Source organism: Pleurodeles waltl, chromosome 12 (assembly GCF_031143425.1).
Source record: "Pleurodeles waltl isolate 20211129_DDA chromosome 12, aPleWal1.hap1.20221129, whole genome shotgun sequence".
Classification (NCBI taxonomy): Eukaryota; Metazoa; Chordata; class Amphibia; order Caudata; family Salamandridae; genus Pleurodeles; species Pleurodeles waltl.
Window position 1 is genome coordinate 632,306,689 of NC_090451.1, and position 26,319 is coordinate 632,333,007.

Sequence of the window (26,319 nt, forward strand, 5' to 3'; positions counted from 1 at the left end):
GAGATAAAGGACCTCCACTGCCCTCTTCATCACCTTTGCAGAAGATGCTCCCTCCTCCGTAACCATGGTGGGTAGAGCGGGAGCCAGCATCTGAAGGAGCCCAGTCCACTGCCATCTCCTAGATCCTCATACCAGCCCAATTAAGTTGGGGTCTCTAACTGGTATTCTAAAGGGTCCAGGGCCCTCCATTCTTCCCCCCATGCCTGGCTGCTCCATACAGTGCTCAGGCAACAACCTAGGACCAAAGGGTCCTGCCAAAGCCAGAACCGATGTCAAGCAACGCCGTTCTGAGTCGTCTGTGATGAGAACAGAGCTGTCACCGAGAGCATAGACGTCAGGACAGGCGCTGGAGAAGGTCATGTTGGTACAACCAGCACCATTCCTGATCCAAGATGAGATCTGTGAGATCCCATCGGAGTCGGACTTGGCAATGGCTCCGCAGAACCATGCCTGGAACACGATGTTCCTCACTTGTCGCATCGGCCAAGGTGAAGCCGAACACAGTTTTGACTTTTCTTCTTGTGCCTCTTCCCCAAGTGTTCCGAGGACCTCACATGAGAGGAAGAGGACTTGGGGCTCCTGCGGCCTTCTTATCAATCTGGAACGAGACTTCCTCGGAGTTGCACTGACTGGAGTCGACCGCAGGGCCGCAAGCTATGACATTGTTATATATACTGCTTTGTTAAGGTACTGTGGGACTCCTACTTCGATGACAGGGAATATTTAAGCATGTGAATCTATAAAAGATACCAATACTGGAGAATTACAGTTACAGGAAAGTAACTAATTTTCTTACTGTACTGTACACAAAAACTAGACACTACACAAGTAATAGTGAAGAGGCATAATTTAGTGAACTGGGCGGTGTGTGTATTGTGTCTCAATCTGCTATCCACTATTCTTCCACAGACTTCCTCCTTCACTAATCTAGACGGTTCACCCTGTTCTGTAAAAATGCCAGTGCAGATTTCGCCTCCTGGCACGACAAGTGAACTCAGTTTATCTCAGTTCACAATAGTCTTTGGTATCTCATCACAATGTGTATATCTGAAGTGGAGAATCGTGGACTGCAGTAACTGAGAAACACACTGTCCCTCTCCCTCTTCAGGGAAAGAGTGCATTTCCCCAGTCATATGCAGCCTGTGTTTGAGGAGCAGCAGCAGGAGCTGATGTTGGAAGCCCTCTGGCCAGGAATTTCAAGTAATCAGGAGTTGCAGTAGCTCTACTGGGCTACTGCATGCTTCTGGGCACTAATCATGGTGTGATGGTGCAATTTGGCAGCACATTCTCAACTTCTTGGTCACAGCGACGTGGGATGTGCCACAGTTGCACTCCTGGCCGCACTGCAGGGGATGAGCCCATATGTACACTTAATGGTCACAGCTGCATGGGATGAGCCATGACCACACTTCTTGGTCACAGCGGCACATAATGCATCATACTCTCGCTTCTCTGGTCATAGTGGCAGAAACAGCTGCAATTTTGCAGTTTCTTACTGCAACCACCACTTGAGGCTCACTGACACCTGGGCAAACAGACTGTTCTCCTCAGGCCCCCCACCTCCACAGCCTTGATACTTCTGGCTCTTCCAGCTCAGTTCTACCTTCTGCAGAGTTAGGAAGCTTCTTCCCTCTTTCAACAAGCAGGCTGGCTTCTAGGCAACTCAGAACAGTTGAACAACTTCTTCCAGCAAGGCAATACTTCAGGTGATATGTCCACACCAGTGGGAAGATGGTCATGAGGCAGATACCAACTCGAATTGCACAGTAGACCTCCAAGTACTTTGTGGAGTACTCCCTTTCTTGGTCACAGAGGACCTGAAACTGGAATTACAAGTGGGATAGTGTCTCCCACTTTTATACAATAAAAGCAGACAGGATTGGTTGATCGACTGCCAGCACCCTTAGAACAGGTTTTGTGTGGATCTGCTTTTGACTTTCCTTTCCAGGCAGTTCTCCTTACACAGCCTTTGAGTTGAATGATGCTCCTCACAACAGGGTAGCCTCCAGCCTGAATCATCCACAACAGAATGATTAAGACGTGTGAGCCTTCTGCACCTGGCTGCCGTCACCTAAGGGTCCTTTTCACTTGGAACAGAAGGGACTAGGGTCCCAGTCTTCTCCCCCACAATCTACTATACAGCAGTGCTTTAGGAAGAATGATCACCAGCTCCTCTCTGCAAAAGTGCTAACTGACTTTCTAAAAGAGCTCTGTCTTCTCTCTCCCCTCTTCAGTGCCCAGGTCTTCTCCCTCTAGCTTCAGGAATGTCAGCAATACACTTACGCTCTCTGGGAAATCAAGTTCACCACCTACTTGTGCACAGGACCAGGCTAGATTCATCCAAGAGGGATACTAAAAGCCCTCAATACTGTGCCTCAGTCACACATACAATGTATGTATCATGCAAGCCACACATACAAAAGTACATGTACTTTGGATGTTAGTATTAGCATGTGGGTTAACACAGAGAAGCTGAACTTTACATGTGTGGGCTTCTAGTCGTCCACTCCCATGACACAGATAATAAAGTCTGGTCACTACTATTGATTCACAAAACAAGGTATACTCCCAGCAATACTTTTTGTACTTAACCCCTAACAGAGGCATTAGTTCACTCTCAGTGCAATAAAGGCCCACTTAATGCACCCCTCCAGGTCAGAGGGCAGGTCCAGAACCCCACTTTTGCCTAGGCGCTCCTCGGCCTTTATGGAGGAGCCACCACTATGCTAGGGCCAAAACCAAAAACCAGGATACTAGATACTCCTAGTCAAGCACTCACGGCAGGGAAACATGACTGTATACCATGCTTGCCAGTCCCAAACCTACCCGTGGTCGGAGTCCAGTAAGTCAATGGAAACAAGACTGATTTTGTCCAATTAACGGCAAGCCCAAAGTGTGTACCAAGCACTCCAGAGAGGGAAAACAATCTTGTAAGAGTCACATCCACATTCATCATACAGAGGAACACTTAGTCCACGATTACGTGCTCATCCCATGTCCCTCTGACTAGCACATCCAACACACCAGAGGCTTCATCATGGCAATATACTGTGGGCACTGATGCACTGACACAGAGCACACAATTCGGTTGACTGGAAGTCTAGCTAATGGGTAGGTACAGCGCTGGCAACCCAAAAGAGGAAATCTGAGTTAGCATGACACATATATTCTGTTAAATCTGATTCTTATTCAGCCACAGGAATACTATTACTTTAATTACGTAACTGTTTTGAGGTTTCACATTCTGTTATAGAGCTGTCTTGTTGATATATAAATCAGATAGACAACGACTGGCAAGTATGAACCAGTTTATCAATATATTCAATCAAGTGACCAAAATCTTTGCAATGATCTTCATCTCTATAATACCTTTGGTGATCAACCTAAAGGAACTCTGTCATCCACGGGTTTACTGAATTTGTGTATAAGGATATCAGTAGCAGTACATAAGTCTTGTGGGAGACAGCCTTCTTTCAGCACTCCCCAATCACATTTAGGAGGTGTCCAGATTTTTTTACTAGTGAGTCTTTCAAGTAGTTCTGCTGGTGTCCATTGGACCCTGGAGATTTCTCGTTTTTATCTCCTTCGTAAGATAAAAATGCAGCTAAGACATGTTTTTGAGCCCAAGAATAAGTACCGTCAGGTCTTTCACAAAATCAGAAAGGATAGAAGACTCTTCATACATTTTTGAGCTACACAAGGAAATAAAATAATGAATAATGGTCTGTGCAATATCATCCCCCTCAGTGGTCAGATGTGTGCCAGGCAAATCCATAAGTCAATGGGTTCCATCAATTCTCCGGTTCCCATTTCTGAAGTAAGGAAATGATTTAGCCTGCTTTGCTCCCAACTTCATACAATTACCACTGAGAAATGATATAATAAGCTTTAGCCTCCAAGTCTATAACTGCCCTTAGTTCTGCCCCCAATGCTATAAAGAGTTGGTTCAAATCGGTCGCTTTGCTGCACACTCTTTCCCTATCTGTCCTTATAAGGAACTCTTAAATTAGGCCTATTTCACTGAGATCCTCTTGTCTGATTTTTCTCTCAGTATGCTTTTTTTTATGCTTCCCAGATGGTAACCTAACATAACACTTAGCCAAACCTCTGTATGACATAACATTCATTAATTTTTTCAAGCCACCCATTAATGTCTCATCTCTCAATTACCATGCATCAAGATCCAATCCTTCTTGTCTTCTAGTTTAAGTCTAAATCGTCATCACCAAAGGTGAGAGATCGGACATCCCTCTTCAAATATCTACCAAATCCCAGCACACCAATATATAGCTATCAATGGCAGTCCCCTCTGATATTTCAAGCAACAAAGCTCTTGGGGCCTCTAAAATGTGGCCCAGCAATTTAGGGAAAATACAGAAAACTACTGGTATTATACACTACCCACCCCATGTAACATTCACTGCTGCATACCCACTCTGAGGATCAGTCCACACACTGCCCACCAGGCACACCACTCACATCCAAAGGAGAATTGCAGCTCAATGGGTGTAATGATATGTCAGTTTTGACCACTGACTCCACGTTGCACTTAGCCTAGCAGCACACCGTCACATTAGTGACCACTAACTTAATTTTGCCTACTGACTTTATTTTAGCATTAGCCACTGCCACGTTAAAAGCTGCAAGTAATTTTCCACATTGTACAAGGTGCACATGTTTTTATTTTTTTGTGTTCTTTCCCATCAAGGGCTTAGGCGTATAAGAATGTACTAAGACGGAAGGGAACAGTCTTATTTTGAATTGGCACCTTGGGATTGTGGCCAAGTTCTGACGTGTTATTTTCAAAGCTGGCCTAAAGCAATCAGCATTTTCTGAATAAATAAACGTCTGCAGTGAGAGGGAGGTTCTAAAATTTTCCTCTCTTTTTTCAAAGTATAAGAGGCAGATCTCAGGCATATCTGGAGTGTGTCATCCTTCCCTTGAGGATAATTGATCTCTCTGGGATCTAGCGATCTGATGCTAAATAGGAAGGAGATGACGAAGTTGTGCCCTTGCCTCATGGTGATGCATATTTTTTTTTAATTCATTATTTGCTTTGCATTATAATATAGATACATATACTTGCTGTGTATATTGCAGTGGAGAATCATTTGTACATGTTTTCATTTCATTGCTGTGACCATCTTTAAATGTGTGCCTTCAGCATGCTAATCTCCTTTTAGGAACCTTGCGAAGTGAAATAATATGTGTCTTCTTTGGACTAAGAAGTGCATTCCATAGATTTTTGTCAGTGCATGAGTGTTTCAGCTCGGTCATTAGTGAAGCAAAACAATGGGGTAAGCATGTATTTGCCAGAATTTGGTATTACCTCCGCTCCACAAAATTACAATTTCGCATTGAACCTACATCAGATTGTACACAATCCCACACACATCGCTGGTCACATCCTAGATGTCATTTTTGCTAAGCCTGAACTAGTTACTATTCATAGCATCATGCCAATCACTTGGTCAGACCACCATTTGATAACTTTCCGACATACAATTCCACAAATCAACACACCCCACAACTACTTATATACATACACCTATCGACCATGGAGCAAACTCAATTTGGATGACTTAGAAACACAACTAACAGCCAACACAGATCTAGATACAATTAATTCTGTGCCAAAACTGAGTGGCTACAGGAAGCTTTTGATATCCTAATACCACTCAGAAAAACTAAACACAACAAAAGAAAACCAAGAACTTGGAGAAACACAGAACTTAAAAAGATAAAGCAACAAATCAGAAAGTTGCAGCGGACCTGGCTCAAAATAACCAACAGTCAAGACAAACTGCAGCTACACAAACTTAACAGGATATACAAATCATCAATCAAAAAAGCTAAAAAAAGGTACTACTCAGACAGAATTCAAAATGCTCAATCTACAACCAAGGAATTTTATAAAATTCTCAATGAATTTCGAAAACCTACATGCATGGAAAGAAGTCATCCCACTACTCAAGATTTCACAAACAAATTGGCAACTCACTACACAACCAAGGCAGACACATTGGACTCATATTTAAAACAGAAGAAAAACATCAGCACCAACCCCTTTCCTAAAATACCCTCTAAGAATAAACCAACCCAACCTCTACAGTCCTTCAAAACAAATATCCCAGGATGAATTTATGGATTTGGTCAAAGCAAGCAGACTTTCTGGTTGCCCTTCTGACCCTTGCCCAGCACAAATCTTCAAAAATCTTCTATCTACATCTGCTGCCACACCGGTAAGAAAAATCATCAACAACTCTTTAACTTCAGTAACTTTTCCTGTAGACCAGAAAAAGGCATACATACGACCTTTATTAAAGAAAACAAACCTAGACCCGCAAGACCCCAAAAACTACAGACCAATCACAAATGGACCTTTCCTGGGCAAATTGATATAAAGAGCAGCATTTGCCCAGATGTCACAATTCATTGAAGACAATTCTATGCTTACAGACTTCCAAACTGGATTCCGCCCAGGAAGAAGCACTAAATCAGCACTCATAGCGATCTGGGATGATCTTAAAAACACAGTCGACCGAAATGGAGTTGCTGCACTACTTCTCTTGGACCTCTCAGCTGCCTTTGATACGGTTGACCATGATACCCTAATTCAAAGACTCCACGAAGCCGGCATACAAGGGATTGCTCTCGACTGGATTACTTCCTATCTTCTAAAAAGATCTAATATCATCCACTCGCCCCTCCTTCTCGTCCGAACCTTACCTCACAAAAGCAGGGGTCCCTCCAAGGATCAATCATCTCACCTTTGCTTTTCAACATCTACATGATATGTTTACCAGAACTGATAAATGATTTCCATCTCACATGCTACAACTATGCAGATGACACACAAATACTACTTAAATTAGAATGCCCCAAAAACATTGAAAACTCACAAATCTTCAGTTGCCTCAGAGCCGTTGATAAGTGGATGACCTGGAGCCATCTCAAACTAAATACCTCCAAAACAGAAATTCTCATATGTGGTGACTAGTAAAATTATGACCCTCTGGGCGTCTGGCCTGACGATCTCGGACCACCTCCTCAATTATCCAAGGAAGTTAAAAAAACTAGGAATCGCCATGGATTCCAAGTTAACTATGAATGCCCAAGTGGACAAATTAGCACGAACAAGCTTCATCACCTTGAAGACTTTACGACGCATCTTCCCCCACCTCGGATTTCCACACAAGGTGCAAGCTACTATCTCGCTTGTACTATCCAAACTGGATTATGCCAATGGCCTCTACCATGGATCATCTCGATCTATTATGAAAAAACTACAACGTATCCAGAATTCCGCAGCCAGGATACTATTACATGTAAAACCGCAAGCCCACATCTCCCCTGCCTTGAGAGCACTACACTGTACCCGTTGCCAGAAGATGCACTTTCAAGCTGCTTTGTATCACCCACAAAGCTATACATGGAACAGGACCGCTTTTTATCAGAAACAAAATAACCAAATACATCCAACAAAGAAACCTCCGCTCAAGATTGGCACCCCGCCTTAGAAGACCACCATACAAGAAAAAGACAATAGGTGGTACATCCTTCTCTGTTCAAGCAGCCAAACTATGAAATTCATTACCCCCAACTATAAGAGCCACAGATAACTTTCTTGTCTTCAGAAAACTACTCAAGAGTTGGCTCTTTCCTTCATAACCACCTTATTCAAACAACTATGGACTGCATATGCCTATGTTGATAAATATTTTTTCAGATGATGTGTATTTTTCTAGTTATGTATAGTTTCTTTAGAAAATATGTATCGCTACTATGTCATAACAATAAAATACACACACACTCTTTAAACCTGTTTGACTAAGTATATTTTACCCATGGTTCTAATTATGTATTGTATGTGCATATGTGTGTGTATTCATGTGTGTGTGTATGTGTGTATATATATATATATATATGTATGTATGTGTATATGTTGTTTCTGTGTTTGGCATGTTCGTGGGTCATTGCATGGCTCCTGTGTGGGTTGTTATACTAGATATCTATGAATTCCTGCTCTCATCTTATCACACTTATCTACCCATCATCATATGTCATGTCTCTATCAAACTATCCTCCATTCTCACTCTGACTCATCCCAAATTCTTTCTACTACCTTTATCTCCTAAATAACTCTGCCTAAGCTCTTCCCTCCGCTTCCACATCTAACTCACCAAACCTCACTCTACTACCGTGACCTCCCACACAACCCTACTAAATTCTTCCGCATTTATCTCACCCTGCTACTATGCTCTCCCTAACCCTTCCACATACTCTTCCCTCCTCCATTCCCCTTTACTCATCCCAAACCTTTGGGTTGAGTAAATTAAAGATACACTCCCAATTAACAATTCTGGATTTCTCTCCTCCTCCACCCCTCCATTACTCCAGTCAATCTAACTAACAAACTCTCATATCAGCGGCTCAAATTAACTCATAATAATACTAAAACTGTACTCATTATTTCCCAATACTAATCCATCACTAATTTTTGTTGGGTTCCAGAGTAGCATGATACTCACCGAAAAGCGCTTTGATGAATCGTCAGGGGTAGTAAGCGCTATATAAATACAATTACAATACAATACAATTGAATCCCACTGAGCGAGTTTCCTTCACTAGACCTACATCAATGCCTTTGCAAAGTATTTATAACCATGCTCGTCTTTATCCAGGCTCCAAGATACCAGTTTTAACTCTTCCATCTTACAGGTCACAGAAGTTATTTAACGGGCGACACACCAATTCAAGCCATATTTCATGCAGGCACATCATATCCAAAAACCGACTGCTGACCTAAGGTATCCAACCAGTTATTTAACCCCCCTCCCATGTTCTTCCTACACTACAGTACTGTTTGTTGTTTGTTTCAAACTGCCCATGAACTCAGTGCACTTAGAACATTCCAAACCTAGATAAAGAGAATTAAATAAAGAGAAGCATGATTAAAACTCAATATTATCAATCAATTTGAAAAAGAGGACCAGAAATAAAAAAAAGAGGAGAGTGGAGGTAAGTCCCTTATCCTGCTGAGTTCCAAATCCCAAAACATGTTAGTGCACAGTGGTCATGGCGCTGGTGAGTTTGTATAAACTGTCATTTGCTTACAAACCTCAGTACATCGAAAGATCTGGAAATCATCTCACTCCAAAGTGTCACGCTTCTTCCTCAGGAGATCATTAATTCTTACCCTCTGTATGATCTAGCACTTACTGGTACTGAAGCCCTGTCAGGCAAGTGAGATCAACACAGTTAGTAGAGAGAGTACAATAGAAGTTGGACTCCGCTCTACTGTTCCCTTGGATTGCAGCTATTGGGGACTGTGTGTAGTTTCAGTACCTAATCTCATCCATTGCTTAGTATGGCGCTTACCCAGTTGGCCCCTCCCCATGGTATACAAGACCTCAATCCAGTCCCAAACTTTATTAGGTTTCATAAACTGCTGCGTTGTACCATGAAGAAGTATACATAGGTATGCTGGGAACTACATGATATACTTAATTCCTCTAGCTCTCTATTTCCTATTAACTACATCATTGTTGCTGACTGCCTGTGTAAAGTTTGGAAAAACGTAGCTGTGCATTTTCTTAGATGAGCAAGTTTGCTGATTAAACTGTCTGCACCCAAACAATTAAATTGAGGAGGCGTGCTATGATGGCCCTTGAGAGGAGCAAGTGGTTTTGAGGTAGCACCAGGGCTTTAAGTACCCTTCGACCAAAGACAGAAAACAAAGACGCCTCCTGGTGTTAAGTATTTGATGGTCAACTCTTCAACAAACAACTCAACCCACAGACCTTCCAGCTTTTCCAGCACTCCCACAATGTACACATAGTTTCGTCTAGAGCGGTGTTCTGCATCCTGCACATAAGCAACAAGGTATTTAAAAGAAGTGGTGTTACAGTTGCGGGGTGTTAACATCCTCCATACTTTACAATGTCTTCCTTTCCAAGGTGCCCACTCGTTAGCTTTTCTTGAAATCTATGCAAAGCACTTTGAAGTTGAAGCTATTGTATCCATCAGTTTAAGCACATTATGGGTATCATTAACAGGAAGCAATACATCATGGAGAAAAGGTCCTGGGTTGTCTTTTCTCACATTCTGCGCAGAGGTCAACCAGCAAGCCTCAGCCAATAGCCCCTCTGGTAACAACACAAAAAAGGCACATTGGTCATTTGTTCCGATACTGTAAATTCATGTTCCTATTGCATCTAACTCGTCTGTCTGGTGTAGAGGGTAACAGGAATGGTTCACTCCTGAGTGAAATGCCACTGCTGCTTATCACTCACCCCAGCCACAGTCAGCCAAGCGGAAGAATCCCTCTATCAGGTGGCTCATGGCCTGCCCGGTCCGCTGTTGCCTGCCAGTTCTCACAGATCGCATTTTGTATGGTAACCCACATACACCAGGGTATGTGTTCTCGTGTTTTGCATTATCCTATTTGAGGTCACAGCTCGGTTCTGAGGCATGACTTTCACTGGAGCGCTCACTGCACTCTCTGCGTTTTCTTCTGCATGTAAGGTTACCCCTCATCCCCCAGCCAGAGGTTCTCATCCCACCGTCATGTTGTAATACCTCTGTGTCCATCTTCTTCTCTGGAGTCCAATAGTAGTGACACAAGGACGCTCGGGAGGGCCCTCTGAGCCCATCCATAGCCAAGAAGGTTAATAGCGGGCACTGGACTGCAGCACCACTGCCAGTCGCAGACTCCAAGGCAATATTTAGGCCATCAGGTGGGCAAGAACATCCATTACAATTCACAGGTGGGCCAGAAAGAGGCCTACATCACAAGACTAACAGATGTTCTTGCATCCCAGTCACAGCCTCCAATATAGCAAAGGGGCCAGTCAACTTCACCAAACCTAGTCCCAGTCCTAGGATGGACGTGAATATGAAAACTTTGTAAACTCCCCCCTCCCCCCGAAGGCTTTCCAAGTAGGATGGATGTCATCCACTGATTAACATTTGCTTAAATAACCATCATAATTCTGTTTAAGAGGTGGGTGAAGGTCAAATCCTGGCTTTGTTGTAAATATGCAAAAAAAGTCCAGATTAAGGAAGTGACCTTGCACTGGTTTATACTGATAATTTGGTAACAATGAAAATATTGAAGGCAAGTTTTGGTATTGTTGCAGTCTGGATGATCAGGAAAAAATAATTTCATATAATAATGCAGAACCAGAAATAATCTTTTGAATGTGAGTCAGGCACAAAAATGGTCTTGACAGACATTCTAACTTGATTCAGCTATTCTATGAGAGAACACTAGTAAATTTAAACCAACAATTTCTACCTACCCGAGATATGGAGCACAGTAACGTTGTACGACGGAATCCTTTCCCATGACCCACTCTTCGTCAGCTCCATAAACTTGTTGTAGTGGGCCATCAGTTCCTTCTTCCAGCTAGGGTTTGGGAGGGAAAAATCCTTGCGAGGGTCTGTGTATACCGATGAAGACTAAAAGTGAAAAAAAGAACATGATAATGATTTACCTTCTTACCAATTCACAGCGGTGGGATAGCTGCCTCATTCCATTAGCTCTAGGCTCCTAAATCAACAAATTTCCAACATTGCCACTATTTCTCTAGCAACTAAACATCCATCCTTTTCAGTCATGGAAACAAATCAATTTTGATATGGCCACCTGATTATCTCACTCTGTTTTAGTCTATCTCCAAATGCAATACCTACTATTATTTAACCCTGTATCATGTTGGTGTTGGGACAGAAAAGTTCTCAGCGTGGTGAGGACCTGTAAAAAGAGTGCTTAACTGCACTGTTGTCTTGATTCATTATGGTGATTTTTGTTGTCCTAGGCAAACACGGATCATGAGTATGTGCCATGATAAAGGTCTGTCTCACGGATTACAGCCTTGTTGAACAGGGATCGAGTACCCAAAGCAATACCCTCATAGTGGTGGAAGGTTACTGTCTTCACCATGAGTTAAGTAGCACGTTCTTGGTGGTGGCAGCATACAGTGTAGTGATCCTTAAGAGTGAACAGGTCCTTTTTAAATTGTGTCACTAGGGTGAGACCTACAGGCTCATTCACTTTATAACGTTCCACTGTTGTGTGCTTAACTCACACTTTGGCCTTCATCAGTTAGATATGAATGCAATGCAACGCAGGAGTGGTGACTGAGTTGGATGTGTGTGTGCCTGGGAAAGGTACAACACAGAGATGGAGCACTGCAGTGCAGTGTGAGCACAGTGGATGCATTTACTTGGTTTATTGTTAATTAGAAGGAGCCCAGTACATGTTAGATGTAGTGCTATGCAGTGCATGCATGGTGAGTGCATGTACTGGGTATGTGTGTGCTTGTGAGGAGTACAGTACATGAAGGGTGTAGTGTTGTGCAGCGTGCACATAATGAAGGTGTGCGCTGGGTATGTGTGCCTGAGAGTTGCACAATACAGAAAGGCTACATTACTGAGCAGTATATGCAGAGTGAATGTGTGTGCTGAGTGTATGTGTGCATGTAGTGGCACAATACATGGTGGTAACAGTGCTGCACAATTTGTGTGCATGTACTGGATCTGTATGTGTACTTTCAAGGAATACAGTACATAAAGGGTGTAGTGTTGTGCAGCGTACACATTGTGAAGGTGTGCGGTGGGAGTGTGTGCGTGACAGCTGCACAATACAGAAAGGCTACAGTACTGAACAGTGCACAGAGTGAATGTGTGTGCTGAGTGTATGTGTTCTTGTAGTGGCACAATGCATGGAGGTAACACTGCTACACAATGTGCAAGTGTGCCTGTGTACACACACAGAGTGCAAGTGTGCCTGTAATGAGTTAAGAACCGTGTTCACAAATCTATAGCCACAACGTCCCCCAACCCTCAAGTGTGCCTTAGACTGCTCGTTCATGTCTACCACTGAGAATCAAGTGAAGAAGGGGTATGTGGCCCAGTGGCTCAGGATCCATATTAGGTCAGGCCCCAGTACATACAGAATAAAAGGCTTCAACTCCCATCGTCGGGCCCGGTAACCTCTGTGTACCCTGTGATCCTCTGATTCATTTGATATTTGTTTGGTGCAGACTTTGTCCTGAAAGACATGAGTGCTTTAGTACACTACACTTCAGGCAGTGCAGAGGCTCTCATTGGTAACATAGGTGAAAGATTTTTACACTGCAGAACAAAATCCAAAAAATGACATCCTACATAGAGAGCAGTCTAGGGTATTGTAGCCTGGAACTGCACCGATGAATGGTATCCACGATTTCTTTTGTATTTGTAATACAATCTACAAATGAGCAATATATAATCAAAGAAAATTATTTGCAACATCATTAAGTACAATGGTGACAACAGAAATCATTATTATTATTCTTTTTATAGGATGACCATGTGTCACTAAAATCCGAAGTAGATATTCCGAACACTTAGCATAACATTGTCGAGAATTGATATAGCACCTTGCCAGGCACTGATAATAATAAAAGGCTTCCCTTATCTCCCAATTACGTGCATTACTTTAATGACTAATTAACCTGAGACAGCTGGCCGGAAAGCAGCATGTATGCAAAAAATAAACATTTCAATCTGAATCATCTGCAAATCCTAGAATTACCTGGCATTATTTCCAAGGTGCCAGTGGGCCCCAGGCCTCAGCATTGTAGCAAATCCCTGGAGAACTGAAAGAAAATTAGGATTTTGTAAGGGTCAGACTGGAACAGCAGATAGGCCTGCGCCCCAAAATGAGTGTACCATTAGAGAATAAGTTACCTAAAAATGTAACCCAGGTTTGCAAATTGTAGCTGTTTTGTACTTGTAAAGACATGCTGCAAACGTGTTTTCAAGGTCTGAAAGACTGCATGGATTTGAACTTGCTGCAGACAATGTTTGTTTTAATATCAGGGAAATCATAGTAAAAACCATCCAAGCAGACCATAAAACAGGCTAGGGTGACCAGACGTCCCGGTTTCGCCCTGACAGTCCCGTTTTTAAGGACTGTCCCAGTGTCATAACACTTTTTGTCAAAACAAAGACATGTCCCGGTTTTTGAGAGAGGGTCAGGTGAAGGTGCACATTAATCACAAGAGTTGTGCTGGCTCACGTTTCATACTGCCCTCTTATCACACAAGAGACACATCTTAACATTTGTAGGGCCAGATGTATCAAGGTTTTTTTACATTCGCAAACGGTGCGAATGCCCGTTTGCGAATGCAAAAAGCCAGTTCAGAATGTATGAAAGACATTCTGAATGCAATTTTAAGGAATCGCAAAAATAGCGATTCCTTAAAATTGCGACCCTGTTTAGAGAGTCGCAAATTGCGACTCTCTAAATAAGAAATCGCAAATAAGGATTCCTTATTTTCGATTTCTTAGCACATGTATGAAGCCATTCCTAAATGCGATTTGGGCATTTAGGAATCGCTATTTACCACCAGGTTGAACCTGGTGGTAACCATGTGCAAAATTTTAAAATGCATTTTTTAAATGTACATGTAAAGCACACATGCCCTTTTGGCATGTGTGCACCTTACATGTCCCCAAAAACATTTTTGGGTGTGCAGCAGAGGGGGCCTTAGGCCCCCAGCACCCTGAGGTTTTGCATTTCCAGAATTGCGATTTCTGGTTAAGAAATCGCAATTTTGGAAATGCAAAAAAATGTGCAGATATGGGACAACAGGCCCATAGGTGCGAATGGGGTCAGATTCTCCATTTGCGATTCGGTAATAGCATTTGCGATTTTTAAGAAATCGCTATTACCGAATCGCAAAAATCATACATACCTTTTTGCATTTCTGAAATAGCAACTTCTTAAAAATCGCTATTTGAGAATCGCAAATCGGTTGTATGATACATCTGGCCCGTAGAGTCACCTGTTGTGCTGCTGGCTTCATTCAAGAAGCACAACAGGATTAAATGAGGGATGAATACAATCTCCCATAAGCCAGGGCCGAGCTCATCAACAGTCAGACCCTGGAGCTTCTGACAGCGATGGGGGAGAGGGTCGTTAATCACATATATATATTATATATATATCACTAAACGACACGTTATGCAGCATATATATATATATATATATATATATATATACATATATATATATATATATCTCACTGATTGACGTGTCAACATTTAGTCCTATGTCTATGTTTGTGCCCATCCCGATTTTTGGCTGTGTAAATCTGGTCACCCTAAAACAGGCCTGTGGGACAGAGTCCGATTGCTCTATAGTGGAGTCCGACCCTGGAACAAGTTTCTTATCTCACTTTCGGTATCAAAAAATGATCACCACAAGCCACACTTCCCTCGTTCCATGGATTTCTAGTATTTTTTTTTTTAAATAGGGCTAGTGGAGTACCTGGATGCCAACCGATGACAGGCCCAAATACTGCAGGAGTTCCCCATGGGAACATTTTGTATTTTTATTAGCCATTGTTTGATGTTTTCTCAGCTTTGTGGGCAACAATAAGAGATGGAGGCCACACAAATCACACATCTGGGTCCAACTACTTTTTAAAATGTGTGGTTGTTGTTGGTTGTCTTCGCCTCCCTGTAAACACAGACCGTAAAAATCCTGCACACCTGCAAATTACCAGATTTCAATGACAAATCATGCATCCGAGCTCTCTACACAAAGATGCAGTTTTTGTCTGGACCCACTGTAGTCTGCTACCCCACATGTGGTCTCGATTTGATAGAATGATGTGTGAGATTGCATGACTGATGGTGCATAAGGTGACCAGACCCTAGGCCAGGGTACACAGGTCCTCTAAATACCCCAGTTATAGAAGATAATGATTGGTTCTACTCACTATACCTCTAGAATGATGCACAAGAGATAAATTCTACAACCTGGTTTCCCCAGGAGTGCAGAAATGCAGGTGGTGGGTAGAGAGACTAAATAAAGGCATGACTTTTGTGACGATGGCTCCTTGTTACAGTTTTTCTGATGCCCAGGAGGACCTGAAACGCATGTAGCATGCCTCCCTCCAACATGCTCATGCATTTTTCTGTTAGACTAAAAATAATCCCTTGAGTGCAGGGGAACATTACACGTACCTAAATGTTTTGCTTTACTGCGGACCGATCCAAAATACACACACTGAATGGATCAAAAAGAATCTCTGGAATGCACTTCTTAATCTAAAGAAGACATTTATTATATCACTTCGCAAGGCTCGAAAGTGTACCTTCAAAATGTGCAACGATAAAGTGAGAACATGTACAAAGAATCTTCAATCTATAAATAGCAAATATATGCATGCAAAATACCAATACCTATATTGACATATATATTCATACACAATGCAAAGCAAATACTTAGTAAAAATTCCTATCAGGTGATTTATCTCTCCCCTGCCAGCAAGTCGTTGACACCGGTGCGATTGCAACAAGAAAGAGAGAGATCTACTCTCACGGGAAATATATCAGGCATTCGACGTCTCAATCCTGATTGAGATCCCTGAATCTCCCACTGTCGACCTGGGTCTTTCATATATCTTAAACAAGCTAGGAAGATGATTTCTAGAAAACCCCTCCCACTCCGCAAGAAGTATTAAAAAATGCTGGCTACTTTAGGTCAGTTTGGAAACAAACAGGTTGGAACTGGCCGTTTTCCCAAGGTGTCTCCCAAAACTAAACCGTTCCCTGCTGTACCATAAACATCAATTTAGTACATCCTTATCTTGCTGACTGACTCCCCCACGTTATGTCCTAGCCCTTTGGCCAGAAAGAACACGTGGAATAGAAAACACATTGTATAATATGTTTTGTATGGAAAAATACTTGCACCGCTAATGTGGCGGTGGACAGCTAAGCCAAGTGCAAAGTGGCACGACACAGAGTCCATGGTCAAAAACACAAATATCCCTTCACTGAGATAAATGCCAGTCGGGTAATTTCATTCAGGCCTACCCCCTCCCCATCCCCAGAATGGGAAGAGGCTGGAAAGAGCAGTTCATATCATGTCAGGTTTCCTGACTCCATTTCCCTTCTGCATTAGACAACAAATAATCTGATGCCCAGTCAGAATTTCATGACTCTTGCGGGGAGGATAATGCTTCTCATCTGTCACTGCTGGGTGCCTGAATAGCATAAGTAAGTACTGAGAGAAGTACACCTCCAGCAAGATTTCTCTGCTCCTTCCTCCATTTATATTTTATTTTGGGGGGGGGGGGAGGGGTGCTGAAAGATTGACCATTTCAACATCAGCATCTGACTGTTCAGTGTCCAACTAGCACACTAAGGTCCACTGACAGGAGAAAATTAAGTTGTTTAACAGAGTCACCAGGCTGTCAGGGGTTACTGGTTTCAGACTGTAATAATAAGATTCTTTTACCACTGGTGAGCATGAGTCTTTTCCTTAATTGTAAACTAAGACTGGGCACCAAACGCATCCCTTTATCCCTTGACAATCAGGATAGCGTAGTCGAGCACTTCAAAGCTTACTCAGGATTGTGCTGTTAGGTAGAAACTCAGAACTCAGTGAAACATACAGTAGTAATAAATCAGTGTCCAGCTACTGCATTGGCATATATAGAAAAGTACTTTACTTCTAACCCAACGTAATAGAAAATGCACATGGCAGATATAAGGTTCAGTGGTCAAGGTAAAACTCATTGTGAGAGGGAGCTTTCTGGTATCAGTCTGGGCAGTTTTCCAGTGATCATTGTTCAGAACTAAGTATAATGATTGCAAAATGGGACCAGGTGTCATTGTAGGAGATAAAAAAGAATGGTTCTTATGCCCCCTTCCACAGTCAGTTCTTCATAGATTCCCTAAACAAGAAAACTTAAAAAGTTACCATTCCTACGTGCATGTTTGCACTGTCCCTTGATGTGTTAGTTTTTAGCTTGCCAAGCTATTTCTGCCAGCTGAGAGAAGGAACTGCATGCCTCAAGGTGGAGTACATCTTGCATTGCCCACCAGGAACAAAGGCTAAGACTTGGCTCCGGTCCATTTGACGCTTCAGAAGTCTCTGGCCTCATACCTGGTATGCAGGTGCACACTCCAGCTAAAGAGGTGAGTTAGGCTAGGGCACGCAAATGGGAGATGGAGGCTGCTCCCACCTGGTGCTGCTTATGATCTGGTATGTTTTTGCTGGCATTTCTTACTTAAGCCCAAACAAAACCCACTACCAAAGGTGAAGAGCCCATGTGCTAGGTCACAGCAGTGATCCAACAGACCTTAACCAAACGTTCAATCACAGTATGCAATTTTAATGCAGAGACAACCCTCTCTAGACACTTTAGCTTCTTTTCATATGACTCTGCAGACAGACAGAAAATGAAAAACAAAAAAAAAAAAAACTCCAAAGACCTAAAGCGACTGAAATCCTATTAGTGCAGCACACAGTCAAATACTCACATCAGCCAATGCTGGGCATTATACCTACAAAATCAATTAAGTTGCCAACGGAAGCAGGGCAGTATTAAAAATAGTCAACAGCTGCATTAGGCCCTTTTGTCTCCCTCCTATCCCCTGCTCTACAGAGAGGTGCAATGTCATCAATCTTTTCTTCAATTAAATAAAAATACAAAGCATTCAACAGTACATCGAAAATACCAGCCCTGCTTCTATCCAACAACCACCACTCTGCATGTCATCCCACAATGGTCACTCTTCAAACCCATCTCTAGCAGACCTCTAACATCCTCAGTGCCACTGCAAAGAAGATGTCTTACCCTCGTCCTTCAACAAAGACCTTGCAGGAGAAGCTGTCTCTGCCACAATCATGATTGCCAATAACTCCATCACACCAGCCATCTTCCAAGAAGCTCTCAAGACAAGCCAAATCCCCCCCAACTCCTATAGAAAACCACTTTAGACCCTGATAACCTTGCCAACTACTACCCCATTGGTTGCCTACTCTTCATCAGCAAGATTATTGAAAAAGCTGTCTGCACACGTCACCAAGATCATAGCAACACATGACAGTCAGTAAAGCCTCTGATCACACTGCAGCATAGAGATGGGTAAATTATAAATCATGGACCAACCTTCCTGACCACAGATAAAGATGTCTCCTGTCTCAAGATATCGCTGGTGTTTCAACCACCAGCAACAAAGTTGACCATCCCACCTGCAGCCCCAACGTGAGCTCTTAAAGGAACTTCACTGATTCTCCTTCTCCCTACCCAAACAAGATAAGTGTCAAAACACCAAAATATCTGCTTTATTAGGGGATCAGCACATCAAGAAATATACCACAGACCTATTGTCTTTGTCAAAACGTCACCAATAACTATTATAAAATGCATATTTCATAAATTCAACTTTGCAATATTTAATAAAAGTGATTGTCCAAAACCCATCAACATGCTTTTGGGTCTTTTTTTAAATTATGTATTTATTTTTTTAATTTTTCAGACCACAAAATGCAACCCTACATCCCACCACAAGTGATCCTTGCACTCCATCTGAAGAGCATATAGCTCTAGCTCGGAGCACTTTACAAAAATATGGCAAGCTCTCCTGGTGTCTTGGATTCAGTGACCCAGGAGAGGTACAGTTTTTAAATGTTTTTGGAGGGTTGCTGCACTTCCTACAGCCCACCAGAACATTAAAACAATGCTTTGTGGCACCAGTGCCCTCTCTAGGGGTACCACCAGGATCGCAAAAAATGCCTAAAAAGCCACCACAGGGCAGTAGGGAGCACTCCTTGATGAAGCAGGGAATAAAAGATCTGCAGCTTTGACCACTCATTTATTAGTCATATTTTGTTTGTAGATGCACTGTGCTGATTAGAAACAAATAATCATCTTTGGGCCTCAGTCTCTTCTCTTTGGGACGCCCACCATGCCTAGTGGGGCAACCTATTTCTATCCAGCCCCCTTGTATGTTTTTTTTAATGTTTTTTGACAGGACAGACGACTGAGTCCTCAAGTACTAAAATGGCTGCTACCACATCTTTGTTGATGTGGTGGCAGCCAATCAAATCATTCTATTTGATCTGTCAGATCCGCGGATCCTCTATGGCGTGATATATACATACATCCTCAAAAACTACCTAACGAAGTTACATCTAATCACAAAAAGTATGATTACTGGGCCAAGATCTAGCTTTCTGGCAACTTTGGTATAATTCTGTTCAGCAGTTTTTGCGGTATCACTGTTAAATTTTCCTAAGGAAAAATTTATGGGAAAAAAATGTTTTGGGACACTGGCCCTTTTTCTTGGCCCAGGCGTGACAGATCACCCCGAAACTTTCCCGGGTGGAGCTGCAGTGGATAAGACAGGTTTTTTTTTTTTTACTCTCTAGGGAGTTCCCTATTCTAGAGAGACATGAATGCAGCTTTCCAGAAGTAGCAGTATTTTGGTACTGAAGTGTTTTGCAGAGAACTCATTATAGCATGCAACCAAGAGAAGCAGTGCTGGAAAGGCGGAATGCAATTCAGATCTGGCAGCTATCATGAAGACGGATCCAGCCCACACCAGGCAAACACCCGAATCCTTCATCAGTGCACTGTTCAGACATTGAGACATATTTAGTGGCACTCGATAAGTAGCAACCTCCACGTGGTGAGGGGGCCTCTTATTTAAGCTCCAGCTATACCCACCTAGGCCAGGAACACACTGGAGCCCAACACCTCGATGCTGTTACAACTAAGGTAACAAAGTTACTCAGTGTTTTGTCACTTTATAAGTACATAAGAGCTAAAGGGTGATTTCAAGTCAGTTGTTATAGTTTTTTCCAAAGCTTTGTCATGAAGTGATACACATGCTACCTCCTGCACCTTAAACTTTGTTGGCTAGGAGGGGAGAGTATGCATTAGGAATGCCGTAAACGTGTCACTGTAACTGAGACTGGGAGCAATGAGAGGAGAGGAGTTGGCCTATACTCATCTACAAAATAAGCTTGGGGGGGGGTGGCTTAGCTCTCCCACCTGCCACAGCCTCAGTATGGGGGGCTTACCCCGCTCCTGACTTCAAGCTTTTTGGCTGCACCTGCTACTGTTGGATTGACCCCAACCGAGCCCCCACTTGAGTGGCAATACTGCCTGACACACGCCCCATCTGTATGTTGCTGGGGGAAGCGTCCCGGCAGGTGGGAGGGGTCAAGAGTGGCAGGGTCTTTGGTGTGGGCTGACAGGGCCAATTGTGAGCAGGTGAACTTGAAGGGTGCCTGAGTGCGCCCACCCATATCCATCAGCCAGATGCTCCCAGCAACCAGCCGCAGCGCAGCTTGTATAAAATCCCATACCCCTCTTCCCCCGAAGTAGTCATCATCACTCTTAAGTTATCAGCCAGCACAGTGGCTCACCATACTGAGACGTTTTACTTTTGCCAACATCCTCCTCCTCTTGCCAAGTCGTCTGGTACCAGCTCATCTTTCTAAAAACACATGGATGGTAACAAGAGAAATAAAAGCTCTCATACCACAAGCACAGTCCCAAAACAGCCTCAGCAAAGCAATGAAGAAGAAAAAAAACGCAATAAGGCTTTTTACAGTAACTTAGGAAAGCAAGATCTGAGGGTGCTGGGCAGCATGACGATAGCCAATACTTGCTATAAGCAGGTTCCTCCTAATGAGTCATCTCGACTAACCGCAGTGACTGAGCCCCTGAAAGCTGCTAAAGGCATTTGGAAGTATTTCCTGAGTATGCCAAAACCCCTTCCTCCAGTAACATTCAACACTAAATGCAAAGAAGGGATTGTGAAGTGAAAGTGATATATCCATCCAGAATTCTGGAGGGGGGGGGGGTGTCTCCTTGGCTTCACAATACCAGAGTTTTCACTGCAGTCCTCCAGTATGTAAGACAAGCAAGGCAGATGCAACAATCAATTGGACTGGGCCAACAATGATGATGCCATTGCCACCTCAACAGGTATATAGCCTAGATACCTCCTCCACCAAGAGGTAAATGAGTTCTTAGGGTGGTTGACTTTTGACAGAGTGCTGTTGTCCTTGTTGCAGGCTGCCTCGCTGCACGCAGATAATTTAGACACCCAAATTCCCACTATATGTACGCTTGCCACCCTAATCACGGACAAATTGGATGGCCTAAACCACCTGATAATTAGAGTTCTGCAGCGCAAGATGGGGTCATATGCCATAGCAGTCCTCTGTTCGAGAAACTTGCATCACATCCTGATATAATGGCAGCCAAAATGGACGATCTGGAGATGAAGCAGCCAAGACCAGGGTGGCCTGGGTCCCCGGGAATTCCAACCAAGCGATTGTGCCACTGAAGTCAAAGAAACTGTGCTTACCTGAGCTGTCAGCAGCTGCTGCACTGGGAGGTGAGCAGCCACTAGACACCAATGAACCAAATGCTGCAGAGAATTGCAAAATTGAGATTCACTGCTTTAAGGGACCCATCAAGACAACCCCACAAACGACATGCTGGCCATCAAACAAGGGGAAAATGTTCCCTGGAACAAATACACCAGCCATATAGATTGCAGGTGCCTCCAAGAATCCTGCGGGCAGCTGACAGCGCTCTCTCGGCCAGGCAATGAATACCCTTGTCCGCAGAGTGAGCATCCTCTATTCAGGCTCCTCTACTGTTGAGAAAGAACAAAAAAAGTTTTACGAAATTAAATAAAATCAATGGTAAAAGATTATCCCCAAATCAAACCAGAAGTGCCAGTTGTATTACACATTTCTTTCCGACTGAGGTGCCTAAGGAAACACCTACACAAGAATAACTTGAAGGGGAAAAATAGTGCTGACAAGGAGCCAGCTCTTGAAGGCTACACCAGAGTGTCTCTGATGAGACATGCGCCACAAAAAGGACTAGCTTCAGATTTGCGCTGGCACCTGCCACACAGCCTCCACAGGAATTTACAGTCCGTTCTTCTAAACCGGTATTCAGTACTCAAACAATAGTCTAAGGCTACACGAGGGGCACACCTCTAAAATACAGATGCTTGGAACAGATCTACCTTCACATTTGAGCCGCGCCCATTGTTCAGACAGTTCAGAAACCTATCATCAGTTCTCCTAATGACAAACAGCATTTGAAGCACCCCCCACAGTATGCCGGGTAAGATCCCCCCAGGAAAGCAACAAATACAATCAGAGGCAGGGGATGCAGGCCTAACAACAATAATTATAATAATAATGAAACAAGTTCAAAGGGGATCCAACAGAGAGAGAGGCTGGGCCCTCCTGCCCAAAACCTGGAGGCCCCAGTCATCAAAAAATTTGCAAGATTTCGGACAACATAGCATACCGTCTACAAGACAGCAACTTCTTGACGACCAATAACAAAATTATATGTTATCCTGACTATGTTTACCGCATCAAATGGGATCTAATAAACAGAGGGATTAATGTTAAATTGTGCTCTACCTTCCCGGGACTGGAACATTTCAGCTTAAAGGACATTGATTTGGTCGCATTTACTCCTCGGGCACTGGTAAAGAAAGCAACCCTTTCCAGTGCAAGTTTTGGTGGAAAATAAAGCACAGTTAGCCCGGTGATGCATTAGAACAGTGAAGCCTACTGAAATACAATCCCCCTAAATCTTTACACAAGAGGTCTTGCCAGTAGATAGTGTCCATCAAAATGGGGGCAGGATTCATGGCCAAAAATGCAAATAATCAGTCTTCTATCCCTACTAACACTAAAAGGGCCCAGCTAAAGCCTACTGTGACCCCATGTGAAATAACAATTAAGTTCTGTTTGTCAGAGAAGGGAAGAGTCTGTACAGCTTATGAACCAAAAATCACAGATTCATCGTGACTCCCTGGAGCTCTAACTCAGCAGCCCTAGACCATCTTTCGATAAAGTTCAGGATTCAATTGCTTTATGCTTTTGAAATATAAGGGGGCTCTCAGTAGCAGATGATGAAAAGAGAACATCTCACACTTCAAGAAACCTGGGCACTCAGTACATTAACCTGGCCTTATTTTATGGCTTATGAACTTCCGCAAATAAATATAACACAGGAGACACATCTCAGCCGGCGTAGCAATATATGTGAAAAACAAGCCTGCTGTGGTGGTCACCACAATCGCCATGGAAAGGGAAATTATGACTTCAACAAAATAAACTCTGCAGTTACAATTAATACTGATAGCCTATTTACCTTCATAACTGGAAGTATATGCAGTCGTGTGGAATTTAATAAAACATCTACTTTTCCATGTGATAAGTTTCTCCATAAATCTATTGTCCTTAAAAAAAAATCTAGTTGTCCCTTTGGTGCAGCGACAAAGAAATGGCAGCAATCTCATTATAAAAGAGCTCTGATAATAGCCTTAGTGATTATGCCAAGTCTAATACTATAGTAGAGCTTGAATATGTGCAATTTCCTTATTTTGTCACCTCCCTGCAGATCCACATACTGGGGCTGGAGGTACTGGTAACCAGTAGTTTCAGGGATAGAATGCCCTTTTGATTATGTGCAAACCTACTAACTTGCATGTTTTAAAGGGTTTCACCACCTGTATTCTAATCTTTTCCAGTACCGAGTAAGGCTGGAAATTTACTCCTGACATGAGCGGAAGTAAAAGTTATTCCAGGGTTTGGAAAAAAGTGGTTGCAGGGAAAGTGAATTTGTAAATGCTTAACAGATTTTCACACTAGCAAATCTACACATGCATATTTGCTTGTGCTAAAATACAGATCACAAATATTTTCTAGGAGTACAATTTTCTGGTCTACTTGTGTAAGTTCTTGTGACTTAATGAAATACATAAATCTGCACAAAATGCAAAGATAAGTGCACATTTCTGACTTTCTTTAAGAATTGGACCCCTAATTAGGTCTTGTGTTAACCAAGACCTTTTTTGTTTTTTATTTTTGATTCTGTTGCTTTCTCTCTATCCTTGGGTAGGTTGGCATCACTTTGAGCGATAGCATTCTGCTCTTTCATACGAAACATATCGGGACACAAAGTAATTTTGAGCAGTGATAGGAACTTCTGTGGCAACGTGTGCATTGAGAGACCAAAAAGGTATTTTTGCCAATGTTTTTTTACAATATTGAGGGTCTGGCATCTCCCACAACAATAACGTTTTACATAAGCCGTGTCAAAACAAGAGACGCATTGACAAAAATCAAAAGACTGACCACCAATTGTTGGATCTGTTGGCTTTGCCATTGCTTGTTTGTATTCATATTTCCCATAATTGTGTTGAAACTGGTACCCTGATTCCACCATTCTGACTAGTTTTTTGTAAATACCAGCATGCATCAACACATTTTACTAAATGATGCTTCAAAGAAATGTTACCTAAAATTTCAAAGTAATTTAGCAAAACATTGTTCTTCTAGTTACATTTTTGTAAACATTTTAGTTTGAAAGCAAAGACTCACTTTTACTTGCTAGCATGTGCAAAAATGTGCATCTAGTCAGAGAGCAATCTGGGACCATTGTACATATCTTCACGTTGTTGAACTCTGCAAACTTGTCTAACCATTTTTTTTACAAGAACCATTGTCAATAGTGCAGTATGAAACATACAACATTGATTTAGAGCGCTGACCCTGATAATAAACGCTTTGCATTAATGATCCATAAATGCAAGTTTGAATAGCATTAACACATGGACACAGATATTACCTCAACTTTAGACAATTCCCTTCCCTGCTCCATAATGTGGTACTGTAAACTGGCAGCCAAAGGGTTTATGCTGCTGGGGGTTGGCCTACTTGTCCCAGAGACAAAACAGACATGAAAACTTGTTGTCCTGCGCTGTGAGTGCTGCAATGCGAGGTCTGCATTGAGTTGCATCGCTCTGTGTCAGGTTGCTTCAGTTCAGATGAAGACCACAGCCTGGCTGGCAGAGAACCTTTATCCCAAGGACTGGGGAGTCACCACTTGGGGGGGTTAGGAGCCACAGCAGATAGAGTCCTGGTGCAGGGTTCGAGGTTGTTGTGTCCCTGTAGCTCAGAACAGGAGGCTAGCCAGCCAGCTCTTAGAGTCACTCTGGTGGTCCTCGGTTAAAAGTGCAGGTCCAGTCCTTCTTCCTGAGGTAGCAGAGCAGTCCATCTTCCAGGCAGGGAAGCAGAGCAGATGGGCAGTCCATCTTGAAGCAAGCAGGTTAGCAGAGTAATCCCTTTTCCGAGTCTTTCACAGGTCAGGTCAAGGACCCTAAAAAGGTTGGGTTTTAGGGTTGAGTATTTATACATGGTGCCCACTTTGAATTGGGACAAGCTACTGGAGTTTCCCCCTACAGAGGTGTCTGGAATATTCTGCCTCCCTCCCCTGGCTGCACAATAGGCTAGTGTGATGTCTTTTGTGTGTAATCTGAGCCAGTGCCTTTGAAATGCAAATTTGGAAAGTGACAGCACCACCACCCCCATCCTGCCAACACCCATGCCCACTATTTTGATGCCTTCTGGGAGGAATATGGAAAGGCCAACTACACCTAGTCATGTGACCCAGGGACAGAACGCTGACA

At 42.9% G+C, this 26,319-nt stretch overlaps 1 protein-coding gene across 2 annotated transcripts in view; it reads right to left on the reverse strand.

Moving 5' to 3' along the window:
- The window catches only part of LOC138268428 (acyl-coenzyme A thioesterase THEM4-like), a 221,023-nt gene that overhangs the window by 171,086 nt on the left and 23,618 nt on the right, over window positions 1–26,319 (reverse strand). For both annotated transcript variants that reach the window (XM_069218049.1, XM_069218050.1), the window contains exon 2: window positions 11,304–11,463. In XM_069218049.1, coding sequence (XP_069074150.1) covers window positions 11,304–11,463 — 160 coding nt within the window. The remainder of the gene's footprint in view (window positions 1–11,303; window positions 11,464–26,319) is intronic.